The sequence below is a fragment of the Notothenia coriiceps genome, unplaced genomic scaffold, assembly GCF_000735185.1.
Source record: "Notothenia coriiceps isolate Sejong01 unplaced genomic scaffold, NC01 NC01_scaffold00001630, whole genome shotgun sequence".
In the NCBI taxonomy this organism is placed as follows: Eukaryota; Metazoa; Chordata; class Actinopteri; order Perciformes; family Nototheniidae; genus Notothenia; species Notothenia coriiceps.
Genome location: NW_011334331.1, coordinates 23,973 through 44,950, shown reverse-complemented (window position 1 = coordinate 44,950; position 20,978 = coordinate 23,973). Strand labels below are relative to the sequence as shown.

The window sequence follows — 20,978 nt, the reverse complement described above, 5'->3', positions numbered from 1 at the left end:
CAATTGACAAAGTTCTGACGCTCCTCTCTCTGGTGGGCAATGAAAGGATTCAGCGAGTATCACGTTGGTGATGATATCACAGCAGTTTTGTATGGCGAACCTGATGAGGTATTATTTGCAGTGGAAATGAAATGGGAGTTGAACCATGCAGTGGAAATGAGGCCTAACAGTCTATCAGAGTGATAATGTCTTGGAGAATGTGTTAGTGATCAAGAAAGGAACGCTTTTTTTTCTCCCTAAACTATACATACTTTCACAACATTACTGTCTCTATTAGAAAAGTGTGTACATTCTACCATGCAAAATCATTCATTATCTCAGGGATATACACTTTCTCCTCTTCACACAGCCTTTGTGCCGGCACTATCCCGTGTTAGTGAATATCTAGAGGCAGGGGCGGACTGGCCATTGAGAATACCGGGAGAAAATTTAAAATAATTAATGTTTTTCTTTGCCCAAATCCTACCGGCCCACATTTGTAAGTGTTCCGGCCACTCCCTGGAGGGGTGTGTGTTGCCCACATTTTGTTACTGAGTTTAGGCTAGTTAGCTAGCAGGGTTATTGTTTTGGGTGCAGTCCCTTTTTGCCTCCACTTGCTGTTCAAATAAATGTTGAAAGAAAAAGTAAATCTGATTACAGTTCTGTTCCATATGGGTGTTGAGAGATGTATACATAGATTTAGTCCCTAATTTTGAAAAAAAGTGCACCAGATTGATGCATTTAACTTCAACATTTAAAAAAAAATCTTCCCGGGGTAGCATGCCCCCGGACCCCCGTAGAGGAGGTGAGGTCCACCACCTGCCCACACCCCTGTTAAATTGTCTCACCCACATTGAGGATGCTTCCTACGCCCATGTTTTATTCCATGCGTCAAGTCAGGCAAATTGGGTCCAAATGTTATTGCATCAATGATCTGTTAACATTAAAATCACTAAATATATGCTGTAACTATTTTTGCTCTAGGCAACTCAAGGGCTCAGGTAATGTGATTACTATATGAATAATGGTCCAAAATAACATTAAATGCATAGGGTTTTTTGTTAAGTAACATACTTTCGTCGCCGGCCGGCCGATACATGCCACACATTAAGTGGGCCTGTCTGTCAATTAATCCCCGGGCCACTTTTTCCTCCCAGTCCGCCCCTGTCTAGAGGTTACTGTTGTGCTTCTGCAGGAGCTCATTGTCTTTACCTCTCCTTCAGACTCCTGTGGGCTGTAGTAGTAGCTGCCGTCGTCATCAACTACCACTTCTCCGTATTCATCATATAGTCCGGAGGGTGGAATCAGTTTCCTGCGACTGCCGTACTGAGGAAGCTCATACCTGGACAGAAGGAAGGAGAAGGAAAAGACAGAAGATCACAGATGAGCAAAGAATAAATGAGAAGCGTGCAGGGCAGTCAATTCAGTTTTTTAACAGACAATAACGTGTGAATCACCAAAACCATGGCAGGTCTTTGAGCAAGACACACGCACTGCTGAACACATGATCCACACCACAAGTCACGCCTACAGATATAATAAATAAGTAAATGGAAGTTGTAATGTTGTAAAACAGTTTCAGTCAATCAGAAATGAAAGGGGACCTATCATGCAAAATGTGCTCTTGTACGTCTTTTATACATGAATATGTGTCCCCGGTGTGTCAGGGAACTCACCAAGTGTCAGAAAACACAACCCTCTCTATTTTCCTCCATACCCAAATCTCTAAATACGGGGCTGCAACGGATCTGATACAGACTGATACAGATTTGAAAATAGTCTGACGTCAGTGACGAGGACCTCCGCCTATATGGCCTACTCTCCACCTATCAGGGGAATGAGAGGTTGCCGTGGCATGGTAACAGCATGGTAACAGCATGGTGACATGCCGCTCGTAACTCGGCCCCCTCCTTTGCAGGGGGGCGTGGTCAGTTGCAGCGCATGCAAAGACAGGGGTAGAGGAGAGCAAAATAGAGCGAAATGAGGCATGGTTAAAATGCATGATCTGTTTGTTATTTTGAAAAAGAAAACGTATACATATACCTTATGTAGGTATGGCCCTACAATATATTATTCAAATATAGCATGGTAGGTCCACTTTAAGACAGGAAAGAAATGTGCTTCGCAAAAAAAACGGTTGCATTTGGCTAACGCTTATGAACAACCACTTGACGGCCCTGACGTCTGACTCCATTGATAAGCAGTGTGTAAGGACTTGCTTAAGCAAAGCTGACTCACAAAAAGAGCATTTTGTTGCCAGAAGACATTTGAAAAGAAACACTGCTATCCATGTTCCCTCCCTTTTGTCTCTCTGTTGCCAGAAGCGCTGCCTGGATCTACCGGCCAAACAAACTGTGTTGTGTATCATCACTTGGGCTCTGTGCCCTGAAGCAAAAGTCTGGGAGCTAGTGGGTCAAACAACACATCTTAGCAAATGCTATTCTGCAAACCATGTCCCAGTGTGATTAAAGTAACACATCAGCGGGAAGTTGTTTGGCTCAATCCGAGTTGTACAGAAAAGTTCTCTCGTGTAATCACTCACTTACAGTCAACTGGGGGGGAGAAGTTGCCCTCCCATTACAATAAGTAGACAAGTAATAACAAAATGGAAGAGGAGAGTGAATGACGTATGTGTGTGGGTGAGAAGAAGGGGAGGTGTGTAAAATAAAAAAGAGGCAAGAGAAAGAAAGGAGAAACAATGGAAGGGACAAAAACAAAGTGCGGCCGTTCATAAATGTTGCAGTCATGATGCGTACAGTATTACCTCCGCAGGCTGATGTAATGAGTCTTAACATTCAGCTAAAACGTGCTCATGGGATTTCACAGTCATTAACCCGCAGACTCAAACTGAAGTGCACACACAATCAAATTACTAAAAGGCTAACTCTTTGCTTAGAGTGGTCTTTTTCCCCCTCTCCTCTTCCCTTTACTACTCCTTCTCACTCTTCCCCCTGTCCATGTCTCCACTAGGGGACACTCATAAACTGAGAATCGGTTCAAAGCTGCCAGAATGACTGGCATCACAGCCAAGACTCCATGGTGTGTTTTGCAGCTGTGTGTGTCCGGACCAAATTGGATGACATGCTTGTTCCAGGAGGGTCTCCAAATTCTACGTGATTGTTTAATGATCAGTCCACAGCTAGACACATGATCCCACCGGCTGAAACATGACAAAGAATATTATTACTCAGTTTTGTTTTGAGTCCATTCATTTTACAGGAACAATGTCAATTTAAAGGTGAACCATCAAAGCATGGGCTTCGACACAAAGCAAAGGGATTGAAATATTTACCAGACAGAGGGGGCTCAATAGAAAAGTGCTTTTGTAAAACCAAATGTTTTTGGAGCTTAACGCATCCCAGGGACTAAGAGTCAGGAGCTGCTCTTGACCTTCTGTCTAAAAAACATGAAGCTGTAACCATGAGAGTATTGGATATATTCTTGGTGAGGAAAAAATGGTTCAGCACAAAACAAGCAAAATCCTAACTCGTTTTTACTTTGCTGGCGAGTGGAATTTGTAATTATTGGATGAAGAAAGCCATTTCTCCCTTTTCCAGCTATAGGCTAAGATTAATGGGTGCAGCGTAGTTTTAAATGCACAGAAACATGAGTGTGGTTACATTTGAGTGTGAAACCCAAAAAAACTTCTTCGTACAACTTGTTCCTAGCCTTAAACAAGTTGGACACATACAGCATCTTTATGTACAAACCTTTATCCTGCTCCTGTTTAAAAGATTGAAAACTGCATTTCCGCTACCAGATTTGACTTTCCTCACCGTATACTTCTCGTGTGGGTGCCCTAACCAGCTTCCCGACACACTACTCAACACCCACGCCAATAATGATTTTGAAAAAGCAAGATTTAATCCCTTATTGCTCAGTACAGTTAAGCATTTTACTCTTGACTACAGGGCAAGAATAATTTGGCTTGTTTTGTTGTGTGTTTTTTTGTTTTTCAAAACATTAGCCCTGTGCTACAAACGGTTCGAGTTATTTCCAGCATCTGTATAAATCCAATCAGAATTATGCCAATGGCAGATGGCAACGTTCCCACATGCAGAGAAAATCCAATTTTGATCTCGTCTTTTGAAGACGGATGAAAGAAAAAGGTCAAAAGGTCATGGAACATCCTCCCAAATGGATTAGTATAGCTATGGAAGTAATCAGCGGAAAAGCTGTTCCCAAAAACAAAACTCAGGCATGAAAACCTGAGAGGTCAGTATAGCATTTGCTAGCATAGTCTTGGAACAAAAAGCGGACATTTTACAACTGAGACAAACGAAGTGATTAGATCTGATTCCTGTGGGGTCACAAAGTCTAATTTCCTGCTCCTGTGTGCGTTAAGAGTCAGACATGACTTTTTGGATGTTGCTCTAAGCCAACAGCATCTGGCCCATTGTCTGCTCCACGGCTGGCTGCCTGATTAGCTGCTACAGTATCGTAATGCTAGGCAGAGAGAATTAGCAGTGTGTGTGTGTGTGTGTGTGTGTGTGTGTGTGTGTGAACGTGAAAGGGTATGTGTTTGTCTACTACTGTGTATTTGTGTAAGTGTGGGTGGGTGTATAAAATCAAGTTACCCGGAGTCTGCAGCTAAAATTATAAGAGTGACACAATGCATCGAATATAGCAGCGTGGTTGCAGAATAATACAGACACGTGCACACACACGTGCGCACACACACGTGCGCACAAAAACACACACACACACACACACACACACACACACACACACACACACACACACACACACACGATCTCTTCAGCTCCTTTGACTTCCTGTAGTCAAAAACACTTTAACCACACATATTGCGTTTAGGTTGGTATGAGGCACTGGTGTCAGGATCCCAGGCGTAACGTGCTGTGTTACTGATGCGATCAGCACTAACCAAAGCAACAGCCAAAGGGCTGACACCAGGCTCAGCTGGACACAAATCTCACTAGTGCAGGAGGACAGATGTTTCACTGATGTTGGAGGACAAAGGTCAAAGATAAAAACCTAGAGGAGATTGGATTCCTAGTACTCAGTATCTTTATAATGTGTGTGTGTACAAAATATAAAATGTTTTAAAATGAGGGCTAACTTATCTCTTCTTTTTTTTCTAACACAATGCTCTTTCTGGAGCTGTGATTGGTTACCGTTTAGAGTCGCAGTTTGAGCTTTTATTTTAAAATTATAATTATATTAGGAGTATGATTTTTAGGGCTGGGCATTAGGGTTGAAATCAGTATCTTGACTTAAATAAATATATATTCTGAAATGAATAGACCAGTATCATGATATTGTAAATATGTATATACAATGTATATATGAAACCTCATTTTGTATGAACCATGTTCCATTGCTATTCTTTAAACAACACCAAAAATGGGTACTTTTAGCTGTCTATTTATTCTTCAAATCTATGAATTAATTTTAGTTTAACATAAGGATAGAAGCTTGAAAATAATCAAGTATGAGTATAAAAAGGGACGGATAGCATCCAAACAATATGTTATGATTACAGGAGAGCAAACAGAGACACTAGTCAACAGAATATGTGCAAACATCAGAAGGTAAGATGTGCATACGAACCCGTGATCATAGTTGTAATAATCTTGTGCGTAGTATTCCTGTCCGGGGTCGATGCCAGACTCCATCGATAACTCCTGTTAGAATGAGAGACCATTATAAGTAGCTTTCCACCCACAGAGAATAGTAAATCCACCACAAACTGACACACTCATGTATTTATACTTTTGTAAAACACACGGGGAGAAAATAAGTATAGAGTAAAGAGAGACAGATACCTCTGGTCGGAGCAGAGAGGGTCGGAGAAGTTGCTGAGTCTGCCAGAGGACAGGAGAATCGTCAAAGACAAATGAAAGAACTTAAGGGCTCGCCTTCAAAATAGTAAACATCTCATTTGGAAATGTAAAGTCAATACTTCATGTAATTTATTCAATATGACAAGGTCAAAGAATATCTTATCAGTGGATTTGACCATATTAGATTTCAGAATAAAATTACATGTTTAAAATGTTTGCATTTCGTCAAATGGTTGGTATTCATACGGCTTCTCGGGGACGATGTATATTCAAGGACAAGTGTGCCAGAAATGAGCAAATGGATTACTCTATATTCAAGTTTTATTTGTATTACCACGGTTGTTCCAGTAGGTGTATATTTCAAAAGGATCAGTTGACCTTCTTTAACTTTGTCTACAAGGATACAATCAGTGTAAAGATCTCTATTGAGAGCAGCTATTGTATGCTGCTCTATCTAAATTACATCAAACAGAACATAAGAGAGGGAGAACAACAACATGAGGGGAAGAACATCAGAGGGAAAGAGGAAAAAGTCAATAACACGCATGCAATTGTAAAGCATTCATCGAGAGACAGTCACCAACCTCATGTTGTCCATATCCCCGCCTGGAAGATCAAAGAGAGAAACAGAGAGACTTATATTACCGAGAAAACCTGTCATTAAACATAATCCGTCTGATGCGCTTCTAATACATGTCAGCACTTTGCTGTGCATTTTCCAGACTACAGAGTAAATGGCCTGTTTAAATCCAGACCCAAATGAAAGTAGTCCCTGGAAATATATTACATTTAACCCAGTTTCCAAAAAGAAAGCAAGAAGATGAGGTGTGTAATTGGGTGGGATTGTGAGTTGAGATAAACGGAGAGAGAAAAAGACCGAATGACTAAACAAAAGACAACATCTCTAAATAATTCCTGCACTGTCACTCACGGTGTTGTTTTATGGTGTAAATATTCAGATTCTTGCTGAACAAACACAAACGAAATCTTGAAATTCATCAAACAAGCATATCTTACTTTTGAGAAATGGTAGATAGGGTGTGTCAAAATTAAAACGATATTTTACTTTTTGTGAAACGACTATAAAAGATAACATTTATTATTAATGACTACAGCGCTATTTGTTATGATAAAAGATACAAAACGTGCAGGTTAAATGTAGAATTGTACATTTTACACTTTGTTTAGCATAAATATAGTTATGTGCTAGTACTTATTTGTTAGATATTTGCTTAGAAAAGAGACATTTTTATGTAGTAGCATCATTTAAATCCTTGAAAGTAAATAAGGTGTTTTTTTGGTACGGAAATTGGTGAAGATCTTAAAGGATATCCTTAGGTGTTTCCTTACGTTTAAATTGTACAATAAGAGTCCACAATGGAGATAGTTTCAAAAGTACGTTGTACTAAAATCATTTAAGCTCTGTCAGTCATTTTTATTGACTGCATGCTACTACATCAAAGAACATTACAGTTCAAAAAATCTATCATTACGGCAGTCCAATAGCGAATTGAAATTCTTTCCATATATTTACCCTTTCTCCCGTGAGACAGGAGGCTTCACTCGGTCAAGCTCATTTTTCACAGCCATGAAAGCAGACGGAGAGCCATTGCTTACTTTCTCTTCAACCCAAATCCAGAGCATAATTGCTCTGGGCTTAGTTTGACATCAAGTGAAGACAGAAAATCCAACAAGTCCGAAGAGGATGCTCTCAACTACTTATCAGAGGGGTCATTTATGTCAGCTAAGTTGTCCGCGAGGCTATATCCACCTGTGTGTAGCTTGTTATTATGATATTTCTACTCCTACTTTTCAGGCTAATTATTATGTTACATGATGTGGGTTATGTGATACGATGTGTGAAACCTTTTTGGTCAAAAAACAAATGACAAGTTGCTGTTTTACTGGCAACCAGTGACACGCAGCTAACTACATGCTAGCTAGCTCTACCATTGCCGCTACACTAAACTAAGCTAAGCTAATTATCTCTTGGCTCTTGTAGTTACACATTTGCTGTACACACAAGAGTAGCATTAAACTACACTTAAGTTATTGTTATTCCCAAAATGCTTAACTTTTAGTTTCTGTCCTTCATTTCACCACGTATATTGGGTCCACCCAGATGGTGTTTACAGCACTGTGAAATTAAGAGTTACTGCTCTGAGAAAACCTACCTCAAACGAAGTGTGTAAGACAAAAGGGGCAAACAAGAATGGTTAGGGACAATGACATGGAGTTAGACACAGAGTGGAAAAAAGAAGAGGAATACACAATGCTGGGGATTATAACAAAACAAACAAGAAAAGCCAAAGGGAACATCACAAAGAAAGAAATAACTATGAAAAACTGCCCCAAAACTCTCTGTTCATACATCTCAACTATGTTGCCAGCAGGATGTATTGTCATGTGAAAACAAGGTAATGAGCTGGTAAAATGAAGATGTATCACAGAACAACAAATGGCGACTTTTAGAGGACATCAGACTCTCCTCTCTGTTGTTAGAGTGCAAACACACACACACACACACACACACACACACACACACACACACACAGTTGAACCACCTGAGCATTTCATTTAATACATTCAGATGGGAGTATAATTATGCTTCTTAGAATGCACAAAAACACACTTCAAGGTGAAATGCAAGCTTAGCCATCAGGTTAAATAAAAGTGTATTGAAGGACATATAATTGGATGGATAGAAAAGGCTCATTGGGGGAATGAATGGCGGGATTAAGATGAAACGGCTGATCCTTGGGTGATATACTGGTTAGAATGAAATAGCCCTTTCACATGACTCATGTGTGTTAATGTGTGTATTCTCTATAGATTATAGCTACCAGCAGTATGTACCTAGCATCGTGTACTGTGTGATTTGTGTGTGTGTCAGCGTGTGAAGATAAGTCTATCGCTGTGTCCTTGTTGCTCTGACAGACACATTATTAGGTACTCTCGGGAGAAAAAAAAACACACAGACAGCTATCTGATCTCCATCACACACACAAACACGCACACATCGGAAATTATTGAGTCCCGCTCTTTGTGTCCTCTCCACCTTGACTCGCAGTGTGTGACAAACTGAAATAATGAAGGGGAGACAGACAAAGACTCAGAATGAAACACCAACTGAACTAACACAGACTTCCTTTCTCGTTTCTCACTACCCGTCTTTCACTGCTCTGTCACAGAGTTGTGTTGTGAAGGAAATAGTTTCATGATAACCAGGTCTCCCAACATTTTCCGGAATAAACTTCTTTGTAAGTCATCTTGGTGTTGTCAATGGAAGCCGAAATAGCCATACTCCAGCAGCTTTATATTTTTACTGCACTTATGATCCAGGGTAATTTGGCATTTCTTAGGTTTTTATTTTATTGATGAATGTAGCCAGACACATATACACATGCAGGAAGTGTAAATCATTTTGGACCCTGCCCGGGAACAATCAATGTCTATAGAGAATTTTGCACTGGTCTGTTTGGTGTGACAAAAAGGTTTTGATTCCATCAAGTTTGAAAATAATAAAACATTTTGATAATCAGTTCTTGTTCCTTGCCCTGTCTATGTTTCCAATGTAACTTTGTTCCCGGATCTTATCTATAAACTTTGTAAATAAAGTGTTGACACCCATAAATGGTGGCCAAATCAACAAAAACAGGATGTAAATTGTAATAAATTGGAACTTTCCTATAGGTATAGAGATTTGTTCAAGTGGTCACACATATGTTGACACACATGCTCAAATGTAATTGTCTCTGCTACACCTCATAGCAATTTGCTGCTTCGATGTCTTGATTTCCCATGATAATCTCTGTAATAGCGAGGATTTACATTTTAATCCTGTGACTTTACTCTTCTTTTTCTCTCTCCATGTCTTTTATCTGTGTTTTTCATTTCAGGTTCAATTAAATGCAGTCGCCTTTACTCAACACTAAACAATACATATTCCCAAAGATGTCAAAATGATGTCTGTTATATCTAGCAAAAACACACAATAAGAAGTGAAAGAGGAAGCTGTGGGATACACAGAGTGAGTCTGTGCGATGGCATGGTGCACACTCAGGTTGAAAGTCAATCTCAACATAAAACCTTTTCAACCCAGCCAGCTGAAACCGTAGTATTGCCTGCAACCTGTATAATGCAGCGTGTCTTTGTCTAAGAGTACACGCTACACCTGTGTGATTGTGTGTTAATGCTTAAAGTACATGAGCCTTTTATAAATTCATAGCTGAACAACACAAACTGAACAATTTCCCAAGCTGTGTGTCCTAACAAAAGCTCTATAGATTCCACAGGAGACAATGCATATCCTGTCATTGTGCCATCCCCATTGATATGACCATCAGGGCTTCTTTTATGTGGCTGTTCATCATGATTTAATCCAATTGCCCAGATATGATCATCAGTGTCAGGCAGGTCTTCGGGGAGGGATGTTATTCTGTCACTTCTTGATGACAATATGCGTCTGGAGATAAGTTGATGAAACTGTTGTGAAATCTGCCTGCTGACAGAGCCATATCCACAGGCTTTGATTCCACACTGACAAGTGCATTTGAGACATTTTTAAGGCAATGTCAGCGCTTCAAAGGCTGTCACTTCCTTCCATATCTGGTTAACTGAACATCAGAGTTCAAATTAGAGATTGATATGTCACTCTGTCTGCTTTATAACAGCTGCAGATATTTCATCAAAGGAAAAGGGAAAGACCTGACATATCTTACAAGTTGTTACAGATGACATCCCTGGTCAGAATCACCTGATCATTTAAACCTGTTATATATATATTGTGGCTACAGTAATAAAACATGTATTTTCATGTACTGTAATGTAGCCGTGTAAAAGATGAAAGAAAAATGGTATATCAAAGAGGCGAAAGTCAACATACATGAAAAGGACACATGCTTTGCAGAGAACTGAGTGTGAATTAGTGATACCACTTAGATCAAGAAGAATAGCATTTAGATAAAATAGTCAGTCACAGCTATTTTATTGGACTTTTAAATTATCCTTGTTAATATTTGTCTGGTTAAAAAGGTTTTTTCTGCCAGGTCATCTGAGACATGACATAACAGATGGAGATATAAAGCTTCTGCATTGAACAGCGATGTTACTTCAGTGTATGGTTTTGTGTTTTATTTATTGTAGCAACACATTGGTGCTATAATGAATACCCTTTGAAGAAATATCAGAACATCATCAAATGTTTAACTCCAGCGGTGAGATTTATTTTGGCCTGTTGTGTGACCTTCATTAAAGCTCATATGGGAGGAGAGTGGAACATTGTATTTCCTCATTAATATGCTACAGATGTATGAGGCTGTGTACATGAGTCCCTCTGCACACTGTTGTGGCATAATCCAGAAAAAAAAGCTGCACAAATGTGGTCACTGTCATTCAGTAGATGCTCCACTTTTCACATGACTACCACTGCCGCACTATTTTTAATGAACATGATTGGGGTTCTATCTACCACTACAGGTTAATGTGAGGGCCCATTTCTAAAAGGTCACCAGCACTCAGGCGGTTTTTACAGTGATTTAAAGTTTGGGAAAATAAAAATAATTATTGATACTATCCGTAAGCACCACATATTTATTGAGAAGAATGTTGATAGAATTTTTGTATATTTTATATTAATGCTTTTCAAAAGTACCCAAGCAATGAGGGTAACCTTTAGTAAAACAAGCAAAATAAGCCTGTAGAAACAAATCATAAAAAAGTTAAGAATAATGTGAATAAAACATCAATCGACATTAATGTTTTGGACATTTTCCACTATATTTATGGTCCTACGAAAAACACGAATACAAACTACGAATTCAATATTTGACAAAAATGGAACAGAAACATAAAGACAAAAGATAACGGCCACATAAAAAATATAAAAAGATGAACCCTATCTCTTACAAATATCATGTATATATACACATGAAACGTTACCCTGGCAGGACTAGATTTCCTGGTTATATCATGCAGAATTTAAAATCGTATATAAGTAATGCCACTTAAAATTGTAAGTCACAGCTACGTTCAGTAGCACAACATAATTGGAAAAATATAATTGTAATTTCTAGGAGACAGGGTGGAGAAAAATACATGATTGTGCATTGATTGAAAAACAAACACAGCTGGAAAGAAGTTTGCAAAAAGCAACCTATTGATAAGAACAGATAGATATTGTACTCAAGAGCATAATCACTCAGTGATCCTACATCACTGCTAACGTTAAATAATAATACAAATGGAAAGTAAAAACAGATTGTGAAACTGAAAATGTCACTGTCCCAACGAACACTAATAAAACGCTATAGTTGGCAGGTGTAACATTGCTCCCTCCTCCCTCGATTTTCCTTTTCACATCCACTACTTATATAATCAACTGTAAGACGTACAAGAAGCATATGTGAAAACCACCACATCATTTAATTAGCTTCTCACAACAACAAGTGGGCACATCAACAAACATGTGTTTTTGATTGATTATAATTTGTTGTTCACAACAATGTCAATTACTTGGCATGAATGAAAGATGGTAATGAGAGCAGTCCAAATGAGAGTTAACCAGGAGACATTTTGCTCATTTATAATCACTTGATTTCACACAGCTCCCATCTGCTGCTATTTAAGCCCATTATCCTCAGCGTTAATTAAAAAAATGTTGTTTATGGTGAAAATTAAAATAATGACGGTGCAGATAATGAGTTTCAAAAAAACTACTACAGGAATTTCTCAATGCGGTTCCCTGAGATTGGGAGACAAATAAAAAAATGGACCTGTATATAACTTCCTCCTCGTTGCTTCATCACTCCTTTACGTCAAATAGAAGTAGAACACAGTAACTGAGAGTGGAAGCCGTTTCCAGCTATAGCATGACTGAACACATTAGAGCTAAGCAGATTGTGACCTTTATTGCTGTTACACCCCCCCTCTTCTCTTTCTCTGTTCAGTACCATCATTTGAGCGGAGAAACAATTCTCTCTTGAGTTTGTATCAGGCCAAGTTATTTTTGTTCCTTATGTAGAAAACATGAAGTCCTGTTGCAAGAACACAGTCGCGGTGCGGCAAAGAATCAGCACAGCATCACACTGAGCTATGTAGAGCAACAGTCCCTTGATGATTGCGCGCCAACTACGCAACATTGTTGAGAAATTCCCCTCTGTGTGCTTTCCACATCATAAAGGCAAAGGCTAGAGCATTGTAGACTGAGAAGGGAATCGCTTCTCAAGTTCTTCCACGATGGAGTTCATGTTTGGATTGGGTTGAATCCGTGGAACTGAGGCCGGAGGACCCTCTGCTTCCTTACCTCCCTCCCCTCCTCCCTCTGACGCAAGCGCCTCCAAGGAATCCAGAGAGTCCTCCGAGGCTCGGCTCTTCAAGACCTTCTTGAGGGGGATCTGTTTCCGATCTATCTGGCTGAACATGTTGGCCACCGACTTCTCAATGTCCGCTATGTTTTGGATGCTCTTTAAGATTCCTTTCAGCTCTTTTCGAGGAAGTTCGGGCTCCACGGGGAGGGGCGGCGGTGGCGGCCGGAGGGAGAGCGGGCGCAGGGTCGGTGCCTCCGAGAGCGGCGGGAGGACAAAGGTGGAAGGACGCAGAAGCGAGGGCGACATAGGGGGAGGGAGAGGTGGAGGCGGGGGAGGTGGCGGCTGAGGTGGGGGAGGAGGAGTCTGCTTTCCTGTGTGGTTGGAAGAAGGAGGGAGAGGAGGAGGAGGGGTGGACGGGTGGTGCGGAGGTGGAGATGATGGAGCAGATGTGGGAGGTGGAGGTGGCGGGCGTGGAGGGGTTGGTGGGGGAGGTGTTGGAGGTGGTGGGGGGGGAGTTGATGGAGGATCGGGGATAACCTCCAAATGGACCTGAAGTGTTTCCTCCGCGCTCTGATTTCCTGTTAGATTTGCCCCGAAGCGCCTCAACACAGGAGGAGTTGGCTTGTGACACGGTGGAGGGGTCCCTCCATCGCTCTGGGTGACGATGATACTCGGGGGACCCTCTCTGGTCTGAGGTGTTAGAACATAGTGGGTGGGGGTGTGCTTTGGATGTGGAGGAGAATCCGGGTAAATAGAAAGTATGATGTCCGGCGACAAAGATCCTCGAGAACCTCTGTTCTGCCTTTGCCTCATTTCCTGGAGCGCCTGTTGCTCAAACTGCCGGGCTTGTTCTTTGACCGTCAGCTTGGGTTCCAGACCCGGGCTCCCCAGGTCTGAATCCAACCCACGCTCAAATCCTGAATCCAGACCGGCATCTTTACTGTCCTTGAACTCGGCCTTCAGAAGCTCCAGCTCCCACTGAATGGGATCCATGACCACTTGCCTTCTCAAGGTGTCGTACATCTCCCTTCGATGTAACCTTGATGGGAGAGTCCAGCTGTACCCACCTCCTGATCCCCAGCCATTGTCACTGCCACTGTAACCTCCGAAGCCCACATCCCCTCCAGAAGAGCTCAGCCTCAGCCAGGCCTCTTGGATTCCTTTCCTAGAAGGGGAAAAATCCCCAAGAAGATCTTTTCTCCTCTGGCTTCTCCCAAGAGTCTCTGGGCTACTCAAAGTCCCATCCTCATGGTAGATGGGGTTCTTGATTGTCAGGGGGTTTTCATCTGAGAGAAACGTGATGTTGGACTCAGACTTGGGCAGGTTGTTGAGAACTCGTCCGTTAGCAACGCACTGACGATGGGCCGCAATAGCTCGTGTGGCGAAATCTGAGATCAGACGTTGGTGGTCGTTTTCGTCCAAACTGCCACGGCTGCCGCGACCACTGTGTTTTGACCGATGGCTACATGCATGAAAGAAAATGTGAGAAAGAAAAAAGATGAAATGAAGGAAGGAATAAAGGAATTGCAGATAAAAAAAGGAGGAAGAGGAATGTTTAGTGAATTGGAAAGATGTAATTATATAAATCGAGGCCAAATTAAATAGAAGAGGGAGATAGGGACTGAATTAAATTAAAATTAAAGAGGAGAACTGCATCGAATGGTTAAGTGAAGTGTTTTATAAAGGGGAGAGACAACAGAAGGATACATAAAGGCAGAAAAACAAATGAAGTGAAAGGACAGTTCACTTTAAATAAAAAGATAAACGAGGACAGGGATGAGAGGGAAACGATGAGGGGTGTTAAAGGAGGTGACATATTTCTCTTTGTGCTGTCTGTACCAGAGGGACATGGGATAGAGCATTACAAAATATTCTTGAAACACAATGGGAAATGTTTAATGTATGCTAAAAGCGGCGAGCTACAAAGACGCTTCGGCATCACGACTGAAAACAATGCAGGATCTGTTGGGGCAGGGATGGATATCTGTGCCATGGAGTTCTGAGAGTATGCAGATTTTCCCTTCAACAAAAGACAGGTTGACTGAAGGTTCAGTGATCTGGAAAATATGTTGTTTAGTTTATGTCTTTGTTGAAACCCTGCATTCTCTTCTTTCTTCATGGCACATGGCTGGCTACTTCCAAGCTAAATCCACAAATGCAAATTGTATAACCAATCAACCACATATACTTTCAGCAACAAAGCTTTGCTCTCTGATCTACCAACATAACACATAACATATGAACCACTGACAAGAACGGATACAAAAACAACTAAGGCAAGAACACTGACAGCATAGTATCAAACTAATCCCAGGTGTGAAGCAATTTCCAGCATCATATACTCACTTTTGTCTGTCGGTCAAAGATAAAAGGTGGATGGAGCAGAACAATGGAAGATGGACCATTCAACATGAGAATAGGAAAAAATATAGTGATGAAATGACAAGTTTCAAAGTTGGGAAATAACTTTTTTTTTGGAATAAAAACCATTCTAATTATTTTGACACACATCTGTTATTGTTAAATAAAGAGTAATTCTCCTACATTTTTAACACCTGCAACCATGTCGGATAATTGAATCAAAAAACATTATTTTAGCTTTTAGTCACTTTTTTTTTTAAATAGTTGTTTTGGAATGAATACTTGGAAAATAATAACTTCATTTTAAAATAGCTGATATTCCAATGCATATCATTCTGTTACTATGTAAGAATTGTACTTGGCCAATCAATTAAAATAGCAGATAAAAGACAGTCAGTAATGACCTTAAGTTATTGCTATGTGTATAACTCAAACAACACAAGTGATGACAATAAAATGTGGCATTTTGCTAAATGACCTTGCATATATGTAACTTTTTAAAAACATGCTTAATTTAATGTCTCTTAAAAGTCAGTTAAGGAACACTTCATTACTAGTAGGTAATTGAAAACAGACATTAAAAACCCAACTCTGTCAAGAGAACAGCCAAAGGTAATTAAAAGTTGAAAAAAAGGCCTTGAAAAAAATCAGTCCACTGAGCAGTTTGATAATGGACATTAATTATGAAAGTGCACATTTTTGCACTTTCCAGGTTTTAGCCTCTTTAGGGATTATTTAATCTCTACAAGATGGCTGGCACACACACACACACACACACACACACACACACACGCTTATCAATAGAATTAATTACCGCCCAGGGTGGTCTTTATAAATTATGGGCTGCATTTATTTCAATTATCTCATAACCAAGTTCATTTCCTCACACATTTTTCAGAGGATTGGTGGAGGGTTAGCAGAGGATTGTGCTGGTCGCGCGCGCACACACACACACACACACACACACACACACACACACACACACACACACACACACACACACACACACACACACACACACACACACACACACACACACACACACACACACCCTACCAGATATTCACATATTTTCTCATCCATGACAAAGCAGGATTGTTAACACCACTGAATGGGGCAGTTCAAATGTCATAGAGTCGTGCTCGCCCTGAGAAATATGCATCCAGTCTATAACAGCTCGGTCAAGCTGCTTACACTTACACACATTTATAATTGAGAATATAGATTTGTGCATGTTCAAATCCCCCCTGTACACTATATATATGTCAGTTTATACATATATCAACTATAGTTACTTTGCAAATTCATAGATGAAAACTATGATCACCTTGTCAAACTGTGGCAGATGTTTTATTTAAGTAAAAAACAGTAANAGTTATCTCATAACCAAGTTCATTTCCTCACACAATTTTCAGAGGATTGGTGGAGGGTTAGCAGAGGATTGGGCTGGTCTCACACACACACACACACACACACACACACACACACACACACACACACACAGAGAGAGAGAGAGAATTCCCCTGTTGTCATTTGGAGATAGTTTGTTATATCTTGCATATGAATTGCTCTCATGTTAATAGGAGTGGGGAGGCATATCAAGGACAGACAGGGAACCGGTGATGCATGTAATGCTGATAAGGGTTCCTCTCAACTTCTTCTTAACGCTCCAGTGAGGAATTATAAATGAACTATCAGTGAATTGCCTTGAGTGTGTGTGTGTGTGTGTGTGTGTGTGTGTGTGTGTGTGTGTGTGTGTGTGTGTGTGTGTGTGTGTGTGTGTGTGTGTGTGTGTGTGAGGTTGTTAAAACGTTCAGATAAAAGTTAATACGGTGTATGTACATATACTGTAGTCACTATTAGACTTGTTTAACCAAATCAACCAATGTGTCAAACTAGGAGAAATCGGAAGGGGATAAATTAAAACTGAATTCGCTAGAAGATACAAAGAAATGAGGAAGATACAGAAAGTGGTGAAGAGAAGGGGCTACATTTCCCAATAATAAAGCAACTTTTTGAGGCAGAAGAGAATAGTAATCAGCACTTTTAGGAGTTGAGATGTAGAATGGAATTAATTAAAAGTAATTTCCCCATAATCATCTGAAAAAGCGCATTTGTATTTGCTCAATTTGCTGGCCATGTCCGCAACCTTATGATTAGGAATACTACAACTTTAAAAACAAACAAATGACTTGCAAAGCAAACATTCAATAGGCTCATATTGGTCAATCTTATACAATTAATTTTGAGGATTTTTATTTTGAACAGCGGTATTGAAAGCCGCCAAGCAATGACAATCTTAAAGTGAAATTGAGAGGCTGAATGTCTGGCCTTCAGTTTATCTTTTGTATAGTGAGGGCATTAGAAGAAAGGAAATTGACAAGGAAAGAGCTGAATGCCACTGAACTGAGAGATAAAATTGCAGGGTTTATTCCTTTCAAAAATCTGAGTAGTGTTAGTTTGATGTCGGGTTACACGGCTTTGCTTAATGTCGTGTCAGTTATTTTGGCCATTGGACAAAGTGAAATGTCAAAAAAAGAGCCACATGAGGCCACATCTCAACAGACACCGATGATACATCCTTTCAAAGGCTCTAAATCTACGAGTTATTGTGGAAAGTTCAACAAAACAACTTTAGTACGAGCCTGTGGCTGAATCTGAATGTCATGTTAAATGTAATGTTTTCTGTCCTATTTCAGATTCTGTATTTGAAAGCACTCCGAAATTTTCATTAAGTAAATTATATTCAAAAGTGCATTAGTCCCAAGTGTGTGGAGCCATCTTTGTTTCCTTTCTTTTTGTCCCTTTTTACATTACTTCTGAAATGTATGAAAACAACCTTAGCTCTACTTCAGTGTGAAGCATCTTTTATATTTTGATACAAAGACCCATCTAAAATAATGACTAATTTAATCTCTTCTTCATATTGTTTATGATTATTTTCCTTATTTCTCCAGTGTTAGTGTTATCATTCCCTTGCCATTTGAAATTGTGATTGTTTAAAAATGTAGAGATGCAATGTTATTCAGCTGACTGCATGGCTGGATACCACGAAGCTCTCAAAGTAGGAAAAAGGCACGCTGCCAAAGTGTGGAGCTGAAGTTTAACAGCCATAGAAATGTGAGTTAATGCCTCAGCTCTGGCTCATTAATGCAAATGCCACTTTCACACTTCACTTACATGGCGTTGTCACCAAGCTCCTCGTACAGGTTGTTGGCAGTGCCTCCGCCAGGTTTGCCTGTTGGCAGGGCCATCTGGATTCGGGCTGTTTTGGCACACTCTGCCTGGCGTCTGGACACATTTGACAGGAAACAGTTAGTTATTTAAAGGCAAGTGAAAAATCCCAACCTTACAAAGAAGTGAAACAGTCTTATTGGGGTTAGAGTGGCTATATTTATAGGTGATCCATCTCTGTATGTGTCGTTAAACAGTGCTCATGTCAACTGTTCATATATATTTGTTTGTTGTTAAGGTCATACTTTTTCATTTGTCGATCCAGCTCTTTGGATTCTGATTGAAATATCTTAACTATTGGATGGATGACACTGACATTTTGTTCAGACATTGATGATTCGCTGTTGATGGAGCCCACTGACTTTGGAGTTTGCCTGACATTTTCTCTAGGACTTCAATGAGGTTGACATTTCTATTTGTTTTTGTTGTTGGATGGAGACCTTTTTCCCCACACATATCCCTCTCAGGATGAATTGCTATCACTTTGCTGATCCTTTAAGATTTCCTCTATTTCAGTACAATAAGAATAATAATTGCTTTATCAGAAAATACCTACAAAACATTCCTATCAATTCTACTTTGCATTTAATGCTATTTAGCAAATGTTAGCAAGCTGTGATGCTAAATTAAGATGGTAAACATTATACCTGCTAAGCATTTTAGCTTTGTCATTGTGAGCATGTTAGCATAGAGCTACAAGCATGACTGCAGTATTTTAGTGAGTGGCATAATGAATACGTGGGTCCCTTTTTTCCCCTTGATACACTTTGTTAAATGTGCCTCTCTAAGTGACAGACTATAAAACATAAATCTGCAGTGTCATTTGTGTCCAAAAGTGATTGAATTTCCCTTCATTTCCTAAGATTCTCTTGAATTAGTTGTGGTTATTATCTTCCTAAGGGCCTGACAGAGCATGTTAAATAATAATAATGTACTTTCTGGTGCAGCGTGTTCACTTCATGTTTTACTCACTCATTTCCCAAACCATTAAAATGTTAATCCGTGGTGTGCATAACCAACTGCCATTGTTATTCTTGGCCACTCAACATTATCCTGAGTTGACATGCTACATCATATGTAAGGGATAATGTGCTGCGACGCGGTCATTATGGGGAAAAGAACACCGACAGGCTGATCAGGAGCCCGACGCGAAGCGGAGGGATCTAGATCGGCATGAAGGTCCGTTGGTACTGTTTGAACTAACGTAGCAACGGCAGGAACTGCTTCGATAGCGTTTTTGAGGAGCTTTTTGATTACAGATTTGAAAACATCGCTGCCTGCTTTAAAAGTAGCACAATTCATTATGTCAAACCTTGGAAAGTATCTAGATATCCCTGCCCTAATGCCAAAGGAACTGCACACTGAATATGTGTCGCCGTTTGATTTCTATGTCTGGACCGCTGCGTAAAAAGGAGGGCTTCTGCCCCGTTACTTCTCCGCTGCTTTCTTGTTCCAGTTTGAAAAGTTTGCTTTTCAGCCCAACTGTATACAGTTTTTCTCAGACGCGGAGGGATACTGACTTGTTGTGAAAAGTAACTACAATTCTAGCCGTGGTATACGCTCAGTATATCACGGCTAAGAACCAATCAGATTGCTTGATTTGACTTGTCCGTTTTATACATCGATGTATAGTATAGCACACTCTTATATTTCTCTCAGGGGGCGTGGCTTACCTTTCCTCGATTCGTTTCCTACGTCCTCTTCACCTGCAGAAACTGGAAGTCATCAGCATCATCCACCGTTACCATGAGAACAAGGTTAGTTAAAGTGAAAGCGTCAGATATTAATGAAAACATCTGAAGTGACATCACACACCTGAGGTCACTTCCTGTTTCCCCAAAGAGCCCACAGCAGGTAGGAAGGAAGGTTCTGGAAGGAGGAGGAGGAGGAGGAGGAAGACGAGGAGAGACAGCATAGTGTGAGAAAGAGGACACGCGCACGCGCACGCGCGCGCGCCCACACACACACACACACACACACACACACACACACACACACACACACACACACACACACACACACACACAGTTTACCTTCAGCTTCATTCTCTGTGAAGAAGTGAGTCGCCTCCAGAGCTGATTCAGCCTCCTCCGGACACACCGCTGCAACAACAACATGTAAACAACAGGTAAACAACAACACGTAAACAACAGAGGTAACTTCAGGTTAACTCTGGGTTAGAGAGGTAACTTCAGGGTTAACTCTGGGTTTCCGGTCCTACGACGCTGGTTCACTTCTTACCGGGGTAGATCTCCATGGTAACTTATGCTGAACACATAACATAGCTCCGGAG

At 40.5% G+C, this 20,978-nt stretch overlaps 2 protein-coding genes across 3 annotated transcripts in view; both read right to left on the bottom strand.

Moving 5' to 3' along the window:
• Positions 1–20,978, bottom strand: part of LOC104962976 (protocadherin-15-like) — a 44,027-nt gene that overhangs the window by 5,057 nt on the left and 17,992 nt on the right. Inside the window, exons 10-14 of the mRNA XM_010791510.1 lie at positions 18,632–18,742; positions 6,368–6,389; positions 5,766–5,804; positions 5,551–5,624; positions 1,192–1,321 (exon numbers count right to left, since the gene is read on the bottom strand). Of these exons, the coding sequence (XP_010789812.1) occupies positions 1,192–1,321; positions 5,551–5,624; positions 5,766–5,804; positions 6,368–6,389; positions 18,632–18,742 (376 nt within the window). The remainder of the gene's footprint in view (positions 1–1,191; positions 1,322–5,550; positions 5,625–5,765; positions 5,805–6,367; positions 6,390–18,631; positions 18,743–20,978) is intronic.
• The window catches only part of LOC104962961 (TBC1 domain family member 9B-like), a 1,592-nt gene continuing 859 nt past the window's right edge, over positions 20,246–20,978 (bottom strand). Inside the window, exons 2-4 of one of the 2 annotated variants that reach the window (XM_010791490.1) lie at positions 20,719–20,787; positions 20,501–20,554; positions 20,246–20,400 (exon numbers count right to left, since the gene is read on the bottom strand). In XM_010791490.1, coding sequence (XP_010789792.1) covers positions 20,330–20,400; positions 20,501–20,554; positions 20,719–20,787 — 194 coding nt within the window. In that variant the 3' untranslated portion in view covers positions 20,246–20,329. The remainder of the gene's footprint in view (positions 20,401–20,500; positions 20,555–20,718; positions 20,788–20,978) is intronic. The other variant, XM_010791500.1, reaches the window with a different exon arrangement.